At 44.7% G+C, this 12,871-nt stretch overlaps 1 protein-coding gene across 1 annotated transcript in view; it reads right to left on the reverse strand.

Moving 5' to 3' along the window:
* TACC3 (transforming acidic coiled-coil containing protein 3) overlaps positions 1–12,871 on the reverse strand; it is a 93,700-nt gene that overhangs the window by 62,904 nt on the left and 17,925 nt on the right. The window contains exons 2-3 of the mRNA XM_082273912.1: positions 10,251–10,422; positions 9,930–10,075 (exon numbers count right to left, since the gene is read on the reverse strand). Coding sequence (XP_082130038.1) covers positions 9,930–10,075; positions 10,251–10,421 — 317 coding nt within the window. The 5' untranslated portion in view covers position 10,422. The remainder of the gene's footprint in view (positions 1–9,929; positions 10,076–10,250; positions 10,423–12,871) is intronic.

A 12,871-nucleotide genomic window follows, 5' to 3' on the forward strand; every position in this document is an offset into this window, starting at 1 on the left:
TTCTTTATGAAATTCAATAGTCTGCATTTGCTGAGCCACATAGCCCCTACACCAGATGTCTCCTCTATTTTATACTTTCTAAACCTATAATTTGAGTTCCAACAACTAGGTCTACTACAACTGCAGAAACTTCAATTACTATATATATTTTTATGACCCACCCATTGTTTAACCCTTATGCTGCGATACCATGGGGTTGAGAGGAGTGTGCAAAATATGGAGCAGCTGTGAATGCTAAGCAATCCGCTTCCAACTTCAGCTTGTTTAAATTGGCCCTTGTTTACATTAGCAGCAGGTTTGAAATCGGGCGAGTTCAGCTGAACTTGCCCGATTTCAAATCCGCATTTCATTGGGAGTTTGGGGGCAATTTGAAAGACATTTGTGCGGGTTCATGCACAGACGTCTATTAACCCTCTTGGCGGTATCCCCGAGCTTGACTTGGGGTTAATTTTCACTGCCAGGAGCGGTAACCCTGAGTCATGCTTTGGGTAACATTGCAGAGCTGCCAGCGGAGTCCCCTTACCTTCTCCTGGCGTTCCAGCGAGGTCCTTCGCCAAGATCGCCGGCCAGCATCTGACTTCCTGGTTCCGATCCCTGCGAGCAGCGGCAGCGCATGGGAGCGGAACTGGGCGGGAAATTCAAAAAGTGTAAACCTAAAATTGACACAAAAAAGAGGCGATGCATTGTAATCTGAGAGGATTACCTCAGATCTGACACTTGATCACTGTACAGTGCCCCTCTTGCCTGCCATTTTACTGTCATTTGTGCCCATAAAATATTTAAAACATGGTATCAAAAAAGTGCCACTTTACTACAAAAGCGCTTTTGGACCAGTTGAGTGACAGTGACTGCAATACGGACCAGGTAGCGCCCCCAAGATAACTGTTCACTGGATCACCTGGGATGAAGGTAGATGTTGAGCGGGACAACCCTCTGGCATACCTGCAATTATTCCTCACGGAGGATGCAATTGAAAAAATTGTCATGGAGACAAATCGATACCAAGAGCAGCAATCCGCTATGGTGCATGCCAGGTTTTCCAGAAGCAGAAAAGTGGGAACCGGTGACAAAAGAGGGCACCTGGCAGTTTCTGGGAAACCTCATTCTTCAGGGGGTGGTGGGGAAACCGTTCCAGAAATGGTACTGGACCACCAAGTTACTTGCCACTCCGTTTTTTTGGCACCGTGATGTCTGAATACCGGTTTTCCCTCATCATGAAGTATTTCCACTTCACAAACAATGAAGAATTGATGAGGCCACGCATTCCGTGCCCAAACTAAAAAAAAAATCTGGGAGGTATGGCAAATTATTGTGACCAATTTCCAGCAGACCTACGTGTCAGAAAGACGTCAGCGTGGATGAAAGTTTGATGGCCTACAAGGGACGCCTAAGCTGGATACAGTACATTGCATCCAAAAAGAGTGCCGTTTGGCATCAAATCCTACATGCTCTGCGATTCATCCACTGGGTACATCTAGAATTCGGTTATTTACACCGGTAAAGGCACGAAGTTCAACCACAGGTACAGTGGCTATGGGATGGCCCCATCTGTCCTTACACTGCTGGAGCCATTGCTGAATAAGGGATATTGTGTGACCACGGACAATTTCTACACGTCTCCGGACTTTTATGAGGTTTTGCTACAAAACAAGACTGACGCATATGGTACCATTAGGCCTAACCGATGTGACATGCCATTTAGGTTTGCCAGGAAAAAAACTCAAAACTGGAGAAATGGTTGCCTGGCAGAAGGGTAAGATGGCAATGCGATGGCGAGACAAAGACGTGTGTCTCATGAGTACTGTGCACAATACCTCCACTGCCATGGTCCACACAAAAGGTGGGAAAGATGTGCTGAAGCCGCAAATCGTGATAGACTATAATAAAACCATGGGAGGTATCGACATATCCAATCAGGCAATGACATTTTATCCGGCTATGCGCAAAAAAAAAACAAAAAAAAAAAAAAAACAATATAAGAAGATCTTCAGACATCTTCTGGAACAATGCCTTTGGAATGCATATATCCTGCACAGAGCAAAGAGTGACAAGCATCTTGTTCATTCTGAGTTTATCTGGAAGGTGGCTGAGCGGATTTTTGTCAACCACCAGACGCCATCAGTAGTTGTGAACAGACCAGGACGTCGTGCTGTTGACGTTGTCAACCCAGAACGCCTGACTGGTCGTCACTTTGTGGATACATCCCGCCAACCTCAAAAAAGGCAGCACCTTACCAGGATGTGCATAGTTTGCTGCTCAAAGAGAGATGGCAATGGTAAGAAAGTCCGAAAAGAAACCAGGTTCCATTGTCCTGATTGTGACGTTGGACTTTGTGCAGTCCCAGGTTTCAAAATGTATCACACGCAGGACGTTTGATTTTTCTGACAAATTTCATTATTTTTTATTACATTATTGAATAAAATTATATTAGATAATTCATGATTTTGGGTTTCAAACTATCACATCTGGGATGTCTACTAGAGTCTTGTTTGGTCAGGTTTAAGTAATTACTAAGAATTGTAGGCCTATAATACATAACACCAAATTTCCATGCAAAAAATTGTACCGCTTTTGGTACAAAATTCCTGACATAATCATACCGCCAGGGAGGTTAAAACCTCGCCCCTGAAGTCGCCAAAAGTAGTGCAAGCACTACTTTTGGATATCGGTGCAGAGCCGCAAAGTCGGCTTCACACCGATTTGGACGGTGCCGTTGCCGGCAATAGGCTGCGATTTGACATGTCAAACTGCCCCAATGTGATCGGGGGGGGGGGGGGGGGGGGCTTAAGTTTGACAAAAACCTGGAAGCAGATTGGTTTCTATGCAGAGCTGCATCAGATTTTGCACTCTCCAGGTTTAGTAAATCAATCGCTGTGTCAAACTCCCATTAGTATTCAAGTTGAACTTAAAGGGATACTAAAGTATTTTTGTTTAAAAACAGGTTAGGCTGCATTCACACTTGAGCGTAGCGTTTTACCGCGTTTTTTAACCACAATTTTCAGGCGTTTTTGGAGGCAGGCATTGACATCTATCAAAAACGCTGGTAATCAGCCCAAAAAGAAGCTCATGTACTTTTTTCAGCTACAGGCGTTTTGCAAAACGCTCAGATGTGAACAGGGGCCATTTAAATGAATGGGGTTTTACTTGTTGGGCGTTTTGGAACGTTTTTGGAGCTGAAAAACACTCAAAAACGCCCAGGTGTGAATGGAGCCTTATACTTACCTGCTCTGTGCAGTGGTTTTGCATAGAGCAGCGTAGATCTTCCTTAGGTCCCTCGTCGGCACTCCTGACCACTCCCTTCTGTCAAGTGCCCCCACAGCAAGCAGCTTCCTATGGGGGGCACCCGAGCTGAGGCTCCGTGTGTCCAGACTCGGAGCTGTGGCTCAGCCCCGCCCTCTCCCCCCCTCCTTGGTTCACTGACTGAATGAAAGCAGGAGCCAATGGCAACTGCTGTGTCAGCCAATGAGGGAGAGTCCCAGACAGCCGAGGCTCTCATGCACATTACTGGATCGAGATGGGCTCAGGTAAGTATTAGGGGGTAATAAAAAAAAAAAAACTTCTGACTTTAGAACCATTTTACAGTAAATAAAAAGTAGTTTTATCCAATGTAGTATTGATAAATTGTTTTGCCCATTTGCACAGTAATAAGGCGGCTCCAATGTGAGCCCCTTCTCTCGCTGCTGCATGTTTTCTGCATAGCTTTTTTTTAAGCCAGCATTCGATATCTCAAATGTCCCTGCTGATGGTGGAGATTCAAACCATCTATAGGCAGGCTGATTGGATTGTATCCAAGTCAATATATTGATTAACGTTGGCACAACCAGCATGCCACATTTTTACAAGCGATTGCCAGCAGCTATAGCTACCAGCAATAGCCACTGACTGTTCTGGCAGGGACAGCCACCGCATCCACCTACTGGGAGAACACAAAAGCTCCACGGGAAAGATTTGCCCATCAATACAGACTGGTTGCAGGAAAGAAAAATCACATCCATCTATGGCTGGCTTTGTACTGCAGTCTATCAGCACCAAACCTCCTGCACTGACACTTACAGCTCCAGCTGCAGTAAACTTAGTGCATGGAGAAAAGTTTTAATGAATGCAAGGCACTGCGTAATTGGGAGAGGTGTGAATGAATTCCACATACCTTGCATTGTAAACGAAAGCCTTTTATGAATGGATGTATGACACGAGTGACCAACAGTGGTCAGTGCACCGAGCATTCTGCAGCTGGAACTAAGTCTCAGCCCCAGATATTTGCCACCGAACAGGAGACTGCTATCCCAGAAACCCCCTCCAACCATGCATGCCTATTGCTCCTCCATTCTCCCATCAAAAAGGTGGGGGTGATAGGTGTCTTTGTTCAAGCACTGCTACTGCATGAGGCATTTCCTCAATCCAGTATTCAGCTACCTTCTACAGCTAAAAAAAAAAAAAAAAGTCTACCAAAAAGTGACGTGTCAACATTAGGTCAGGCGAATTGGGATCTGGAATAACTATTATCCAATTTTAAACAGACAGTCATGCATAGCCTACTCCTGTTCATAAGCCTCAAGAGCAAAACTGCAGACAGGGAAGATGAACTTCTTCATATGAATTAGCCAGCTAATTTTTTTTTTTAACCACTTAAGCCCCGGAGGATTTTCCTGCTAAAAGACCAGGGGGTATTTTGCGATTCGGCACTGCGTGACTTTAACGGACAATTGCGCGGTCGTGCGACGCTGTACCTAAACGAATTTGACGTCCTTTTTTTCCCACAAACAGAGCTTTCTTTTGGTGGTATTTGATCACCTGTGCGATTTTTTGATCACGCGCTATAAACAAAAAAAGAGCGACAATTTTGCAAAAATAGCAATATTTTTCACATTTTTTTATATGAAATTCCCCAAAAAAAAAATGTAAAAATCAAAATTTTTTAACATTTTTGGCCAATTTGTTTTATCCTATGTTTGGTAAAAAAAAAAAAAATCGCAAAAAGCGTATTTTGATTGGTTTGCGCAAAAGTTATCGCGTTTACTAACAAAGGGAAAGATTTATGTCATTTTTGTTGTTTTTTTTTTTAACGCGTAATGGCGGCGATCTGCGATTATTTTTGCGGTACTGCGACATTGCGGCGGACAGATCGGACCCTTGACTGACATTTTTGACACTTTTGGGGTTACCAGTGACATTTCTACAGTAATCAGTGCTATACATATGCACTGTTACTGTAAAAATACACTGGCAGTGAAGGGGTTAACTTTATTTGGGAGGGAGGGGCTGTGTGTGTCCCTAGGGGCGTGATTCTTACTGTGATTGGCTGTGGCTCTAGCTGTAAGGACACTGATCAACGGATCTACATACTAGATCCGTGTAATCACTGTCTTTACAGCGAGGAGAATGACAGGCAGCTTGTTTACACAAGCTGCCTGACATTCTCCCTCTTCCCCCGACGATCGCCGAGTGGCCGGCGGACATCGGGTCCGCTGGTCACACGCGCGGGGGGGTGCGTGACCCAGACCCTCCCAGGCTAGTGACGTTAATTAACGTCACTCTGCCTGGCAGGGGCTGACCGCCGCAGTAAATCTACTTGCGGCGGTCGGCAAGCAGTTAACCTCTGTAAGGGCCCTACAAGACAGCAGGCACCAAGGTATTCATGACATTATATTAGTCAGCCAGAAACACTGTTCACCTCTGAGAACGTTTCACTGTTACCAAGAGCCTGACTTCTGACAACTCAATGGCCAGCAAGGAGTGCCCTCTAGTAGGAACGGCTACACGAGTCAGGGTGGTTAAGCCTACTCACAGGGTGCACAGAAAAACAAACTTTCCTGGCTAATAAGGGAACAGGGCCTTACATGGTTTAATCACTTTTCTGCCAGCACTGCCTATTAACATTAACTGATAGGCTGGGATTTTAAACCGAAGCGGGACTGGGATTTGTAGTGCAGATGATGGGTTTCTTGTAGAAAGTCCCTTGCCTCCATATACACACACACACCAGAGGTGCCTGCATACAAAACTACTGCACTACACATTGCAAAAAAATTCAAGAGCAATAAAGGCCATTCACAAGAGTTAGATAGGTTAGACACATGTATTAAAGTGAATATACTGGGATCATAGAGGCTACAATCATCCCAGTTTCATTTACAGCAGGCAATTCCCTACACAGGAAAAAGTAATCCTATCAGCTATAGAGCTGCTTAAAATGTTTTTTCTTTCCCCACAGGGGTCAGAAGGGAGGTCCCACCCAGTGTTAATTTTGGCATCGAATTTTGATTACGTTTTAGTTAGTCTTGACCAATATGCCATTTTATTCATCTGTAATTTAAGTTGTATTTTAGGTCGACTAAAATCTCTAGTACATTTTAGTAAACTAAAATCTAATGTGTTTAGTTAAAATTGTAATGCATTATTTAAGCATTTCTATAGAATTTCCAAACTCATACTCCTGGGAGTTTAAAAAAAAAAAAAAAAAATCCAAGATCATTTTATGGTATTAACCACTTAAGCCCCGGAAGATTTTACCCCCTTCCTGACCAGGGCCTATTTTGCGATTCGGCACTGGGTTGCTTTAACGGACAATTGCGCAGTCGTGCGACGCTGTACCTAAACAAATTTCACGTCCTTTTTTCCCCACAGAGTTTTCTTTTGGTGGTATTTGATAACCTGTGCGATTTTTTGATCATGCGCTATAAACAAAAAAAAGCGTCAATTTTGCAAAAATAATATTTTTCACATTTTCTTATATGAAATTCCCAAAAAAAATAAATAAATAAAAATCATATGTTAACATTTTTGGCCAATTTGTTTTCTGCTACATATGTTTGGTAAAAAAAAAAAGCGTATTTTGATTGGTTTGCGCAAAAGTTATTGCGTTTACTAAGGGAAAGATTTTTGTCTTTTTTTTTTCAACGAGTAATGGCGGCGACTGCGACATTGCGGCGGACAGATCGGACCCTTGACTGACATTTTTGACACTTTTGGGGTAACCAGTGACATTACTACAGTAATCAGTGCTATACATATGCACTGTTACTGTAAAAATGACACTGGGAGGGAAGGGGTTAACTTTATTGGAGAGGGAGGGGTTAAGTGTGTCCCTAGGGGCGTGCTTCTAACTAATTGGCTGTGGCTACTTTGTGTAAGAACAGAGATAAACAGTCCTACATAGTAGAACCGTATGATCTCCATTCTTGCACAGGGGAGAATGACAGGCGGCTTGTTTACATTAGCCGCCTGCCTTTCTCCCGCTCTAACGGACGATTGCAAGTGCCCAGCAGACATCGGGTCGCTCTGCCTGTGAGGGGCTGACTGCCGACGTAGACCTACGTTATGCAGTCGGCAAGTGGTTAAGGTTTGAACAAACTCACAGATTCAGATTAAGTAACTCTGGACGGTCTGAGGAGGCCTTTACTGCTGTGCATTGCTCTGGATGGTGGTCTGAGGTGGCCTGTAATGCTGCACAGTGCTCTGGATGGTGGTCTGAGGGGAGGCCTGTACTGCATTGCACACAGTGCTCTGGACAGTGGTCCAAGGAGGCCTGTAATGCTACACAGTGCTCTAAGATAATGGTCCAAGGGGAGGCCTCTAGTGGTGGACAAGGCTAGATGGTGGTCTCAAGTCTGAGGGATGGCATGTAATGCAGTGCTCTGGATGGACAGCGGTCTGAGGGGAGGCATGTAATTGTAAAGTACACAGTATTCTCTGCTCTGGATGGTCATCAGGAGTGGCACGCTCGTCGGGAGGTCTGAAATGCGCAGTGCTGTTCTGGATTGTTGTCTGAGCACTCAGAGGTCTGTAATGCTGGCTAAACAGCCTAACTGCTGCTAAGCAAAGCACGCTACGGACTCAAGTCGCTTGCTTGCTGGGAGCGGAAGCAGGCAGAGCTCCATGGAAACCGGGCGTTCATGATGGTATACGTCCCTGCACCACAATTTTGTTTGGTTAATGAAAACATAATTGATTTTTGTCAGTGGGCGAAAATGGTGTACTTTCGTTTTCACCACTGTAAAGGCCGCTGACAAAATTAACACTGATTCCCCACCCTTCTCCCACGGCCGACATTACCAGGCTCTACTGTCCGATCAGTGGGGATACTACTGGCGGCATCGGCTTCCCCAGACACAGTAAGAGGAACTGATGTTGTTCCTCCCACTATGTGAATTTAGAAACTGGAAGCAATGAGGATTTAATCACTTCCGGTTTCTGTTTGTTTTCAAGCCATTGCAGGTTTGTGAAGCAGCAGAATAAACTGACCCTGGTTTTAATAAAACTCATCTCTCTCCATAAGGACCTGCACAGCCTGCTATCACATGGAATGTTATTCATCCCTTGTGATAGCAATAAAAAAGAAAGGTAGTGTAAAAATAAAAAAACAGGAAGAAAAAAAAATAAAAAAAAGGTAAAGCGCCCCTGACAAGCAAGGGCAAATGCATGCCTTTGTTCCACAAACATGTAAATAAGGCATCCCACCACACGTGAAGTATCAGCGCTAGAGCAATAACTTTAGAGCCAGGCCCCCTGCATAACGCTCAGCTGCTAACCTGTAAAGGCTTTCAAAACGTCGCCTAGGTTCAACTAAATGTGCTGTAGTTTGTTGTCGTTCCACAGATGTGCACAATTTTAAAGCGGGACATGTTCAGGTTTGGTTTTTATATACATGGCGTAACATCTTCGATTTTAACAGGGGATTGTGTTCACCAAAATTCATTAAGCTGTAATCGTTACAAAAAATACACATTGTATTGTTTGGGGGTCCCAAGTAGATTTCTAACAAAAAAAAAAAAAAAAAAAGATTCAGATTTTTACATGAAATGACAGCAGTCAGAAATGGCCCAGTAGGCAAGTGGTTAAAGAGATGACACTTAAGGACAAAATTTATTATAACAAAGTTGATCTACGATTTAGGGACGTGCGCAATTTTATAGCTTGACATCTGGTTATCAACCTCAGTTAAAAAAAAAAAAAAAAAAAATGTAATATTGTGTTGTGTGTGCATTAAACCTTAGAGTATTTACATTTAAAAAACAACATGTGAGCCAATATGCAACTACATTTAACTTACATTAAATGCACGCATTTAATATAAAGTATAGGAAACCGGAAAGCATTGCACCAGCGATCCGCAGATCGCTGATGCCATGCAGGTTTTTTGCAGCATATCAGTGCACGTTTTCTTTCTGCCCTGTACCTCCTCGGGACAGGCAGTTTCAAACTGACAGGAAGAATCAACAGTGCCGTGGTAGCTCATTGAGAACTAAAGCAGACAGCCGCAGAGGCCATCAGTAGTTGTAATCCTTTCATATACAGGACAATATAAATTAATGATGCAGCTGGGCTCAGTTCCAAAACAGAATTTGGGGGGGGGGGGGGGGGTGGTTGCAGAAGCCAGTTCATTTGTAACATGTTACACCCTAAAAATTAGTGACATTTTACAAAGAGGTGAACTTGTTAAATATTTTTCAGGCCTAAAACGTGCAAAAACTGAAAAAAAGGCAGTTAGTGAAGTAGTTATGACGTCTGACTTACCCACTTTAAGCCCACCGACAAAGTTTTTAAAATAAAATATAAAAAAAACCGTTTAATCCAGGTGACACCAATTTGTAACACGTCAAGTGTGTGAGAAAACACTCACTACAAGTAGTGACAACTTGCAGGTCTGCAGCTGCTGTAGAACTACAAGTCCCATTACTTTAGCCATTAGATTAGTTTGTAGCTCCACAATAGCCGCAATCTCCTGGTTGTCTATGGCTGAAGAATTATGAAGTCCCAGTAGCGGTCATAGATTAGTTTGTGGAAACAAGAACTGAAAATCTGGCTGCCTTTGGCTGATCCAACCTTAGTAAAGACTTTGAGGAACACTCTAGGGGAAACTCGTGTGATGAAATCATCTCAGCCGAGTGATGAAATCATCTCAGAACAATCATAGAACAGAAGAAGTTTACCTGGAAGTATCAGCTGCAGACAGAGAGAGCTGCTCCAACGCCTGTGTACAGTCATCCAGTGAGAGGAGATTCTCCGATTTGGAGCCTGGAGTGGGGCTTACAATCCTACGAGTCTGAGGATCCCGCATTGGAGTCTGGAAAGTGACCTGGAAGGCAGAATGATGCATTGAATACGAGCAGCACATGTGTGACTAACGGTTTCCTGGGTAGAGCCGACCTCTCCCAGCCAAGAAAACTTCAAGAAAAGTTTGTGCTACACGCCTACAGCTACAGCCCTGAGAAGATGGCATGTCAGAGAACAGACTTCACATACAGAAATACCTTCATGCTTTTGCTGATGCTTTTAGGAGGAGGAGGAGGAATATTCTCTTTCTGTGAAGGACGCAGGATGGAGGGTCTGCCGGTAGGCTGAGGAGGGGTAAACAGGAAGTCACACGACTCAGCTGTTATGTCGATTGGGAGATTTTCATCATTTACAGCTTGCAGATTCATTCTAAGAGGAAAAGAATGACAAACCTGCATGATTCTGGGTGGTGGAAGCCAGCTATAAAAATCACAAAGAAGTGACCAAACAAAGGCAGAGGCTAGAGTGACTACACAGTGCGGAAAACCATTACAGACACAAACCTGTTAGCACATTACAAGGTAGAGGTGTAATACATACATTACACACTTTAAAAAAGCAGATTTCAGATGCCACAAGGTAGGGTAAAGCAAAATTTAAAGCACAAGTTCATCTTCCGGGTAAAATCAGGTTGGTACTTCAATTGGGTGTCCCAGTAGAATTCAACGCAACACATTTTTAAAGGGTAATGTAGAATAATCAACCATTAAATTCCACAGTAGTTTGGGTTTCAAGCACATGTGTCAAACACAAGGACTGCAGGCCGAATCTGGCTCCTCAGGCCATTTCATGTGGCCCTCGCACCCAGGAGAATAGAGGGCTGTGGAGGGAGTGTGTGCGCAGAGGTGGGGGGATAGGGGACCGCGGTGCAGAGGTCAGAGCTAAGGAGGAGGGGGGGATGCAAGATGTGGACAGCCTATGAGAGCTGAATCCTGCACTTTGTACAAACCCCCCCCCCCGCTGAACCCCGCACACACCAACCCTGTGAATCCTTAACATAATGCACTCCTCGTATTATTGCCCCTTTAAGATCCCTTCCACTGTTCGTGCAATTTGGCCACACCCACAGTTTGATATGGTTTGGGGGCAGGGAGCGTGGCCGAGTTCCTGCACCTACTCCCCCCTGAGGGAAAGGGGGGATGCATAAGATTTACATAGTCTTACAGATACGACTGGCCCTTTGAGGGCAGCCATAATGCTGCTAGAACCTGTGATGAATTGGGGGGTTTAAACACCCTTAAAAGAGTAAGTTCACCTTACTCTAAAAATGGCCTACTCAGATCAATGACGTAGAAAAAAAAAAATAAAGTTAAAAAAATAATGCTGTAGATATAACTGAACACGAATAATGCCTTTGATATAGGTATTGTCCCATTTACATACTTCATGAAGCCTGACCTGAAAATTTCCAGGATGAGGTGGATCTGCCATTGTTACCGGTTACCTCTTCAGCCCATGTGAGCTGTGACCCCAGGTGTGAGACAATGACAATTCCGGCATCTTGTTTGGTTGTTTTATTGTATTTTAGGGGATGGGAGAAGGGAATGAGTGGGATACTCCTCTGGCTCAACTAGGTAAACTTTTGGGTCAAAAATATGCTTGTTAGCGCTGTCTTGACGCCAGCCAACGCTTCCTGACGCTTGAAAGTATTGCAACACTGAAAACTGTGCTGGAACCTCAACCTTAGTCCTGAAGATCCAGGACTGTAGAATATTGGACTTCTGACACGGCTTTACTCAAAAGTCACTGACTGGCTCCCTCCGGCCCTACGCTGGCTTGAGGTAGCTCTGTGAATTCCTGTGCTGCTGCAACTCTCAACTGGTACACTCCACACTGTACACTGACTCTTCAAGAGTCAAAAATTGCAGGCGCCCCTTTAACACTTTAGGGCCCTATGACTAGGTACCCCCTCGAACTTCAGGGTCCACTGACCAGGCACCTGCTTTACAGCTAGCTGTCACTTGGATCCCCAGAACTTCCTCCGGAGTGGGCCCCTCTGACACTAGGCAGACCCTAGGGGCGATCCTCAGTACTCACGACCTTTGTAGGCTTTCCTTGGACTGGACCTCTCTCTCTCTCTGCTGGTTCTCCTGCACACCGGATCCCCCTCAGCTCAACTCGGCACCCTCTGGACTCTCAGGCAGCACCCGAGACATCCACTTCGTCTGACAGGAGGAGAGACAGCCGTACTCCCCCCCCCCCTCCCCCTTCTGGGGCTCTGCTTTCCTGCCAAAGACAATGAGTCATGCACTCCTCTCAAATTTATACCCACTCCCAGAATTCTCTGCAGCAGAATCTGACTTCTGGGGTAGTTACAAGCCTGAATGTGTCTGATTGGGTTTCCTCCACTGCCCAATGAGAAGCCTCTCACAGGGCTAGTGGGGAGACTCCCCTCTCAGCAGACACAAGTGGGAGCCATGACAACCTACCTGACCCAAAACAAATCATGGCTCTGCTGTTAGGCAGACAAAGCACACTATATTTTACCTAGCACCTACCTGTAGGGTGAATATCAATCTAACGTGCATTTTTGCTAAAAAAAAAAAAAAAGAAAAAAAAAAAAAAAAAAAATGAACTTACCCTTTAAAGCAGAGCTCCGCTTGTTTGCACCCTCTCCCACTGCCACATATGGAACTTTTCGGAAGGGGATGAGCAGGTACCTGGTTTGGATAGGTACCCCTTCCCACCTTCGAGTTAAACTGCCACCCCCCCCCCCTCTTCCTTCCCCCCGCTGTCTTCTGGGACACACAGGTACCAGGAGAGGGCCAGGCTATTCAGAAAGTGCAGCACGATTAACACATGCACAGTAGAAAACATG

The sequence above is a fragment of the Pelophylax lessonae genome (assembly GCF_965119305.1).
Source record: "Pelophylax lessonae genome assembly, chromosome: 1".
NCBI lineage: Eukaryota > Metazoa > Chordata > Amphibia > Anura > Ranidae > Pelophylax > Pelophylax lessonae.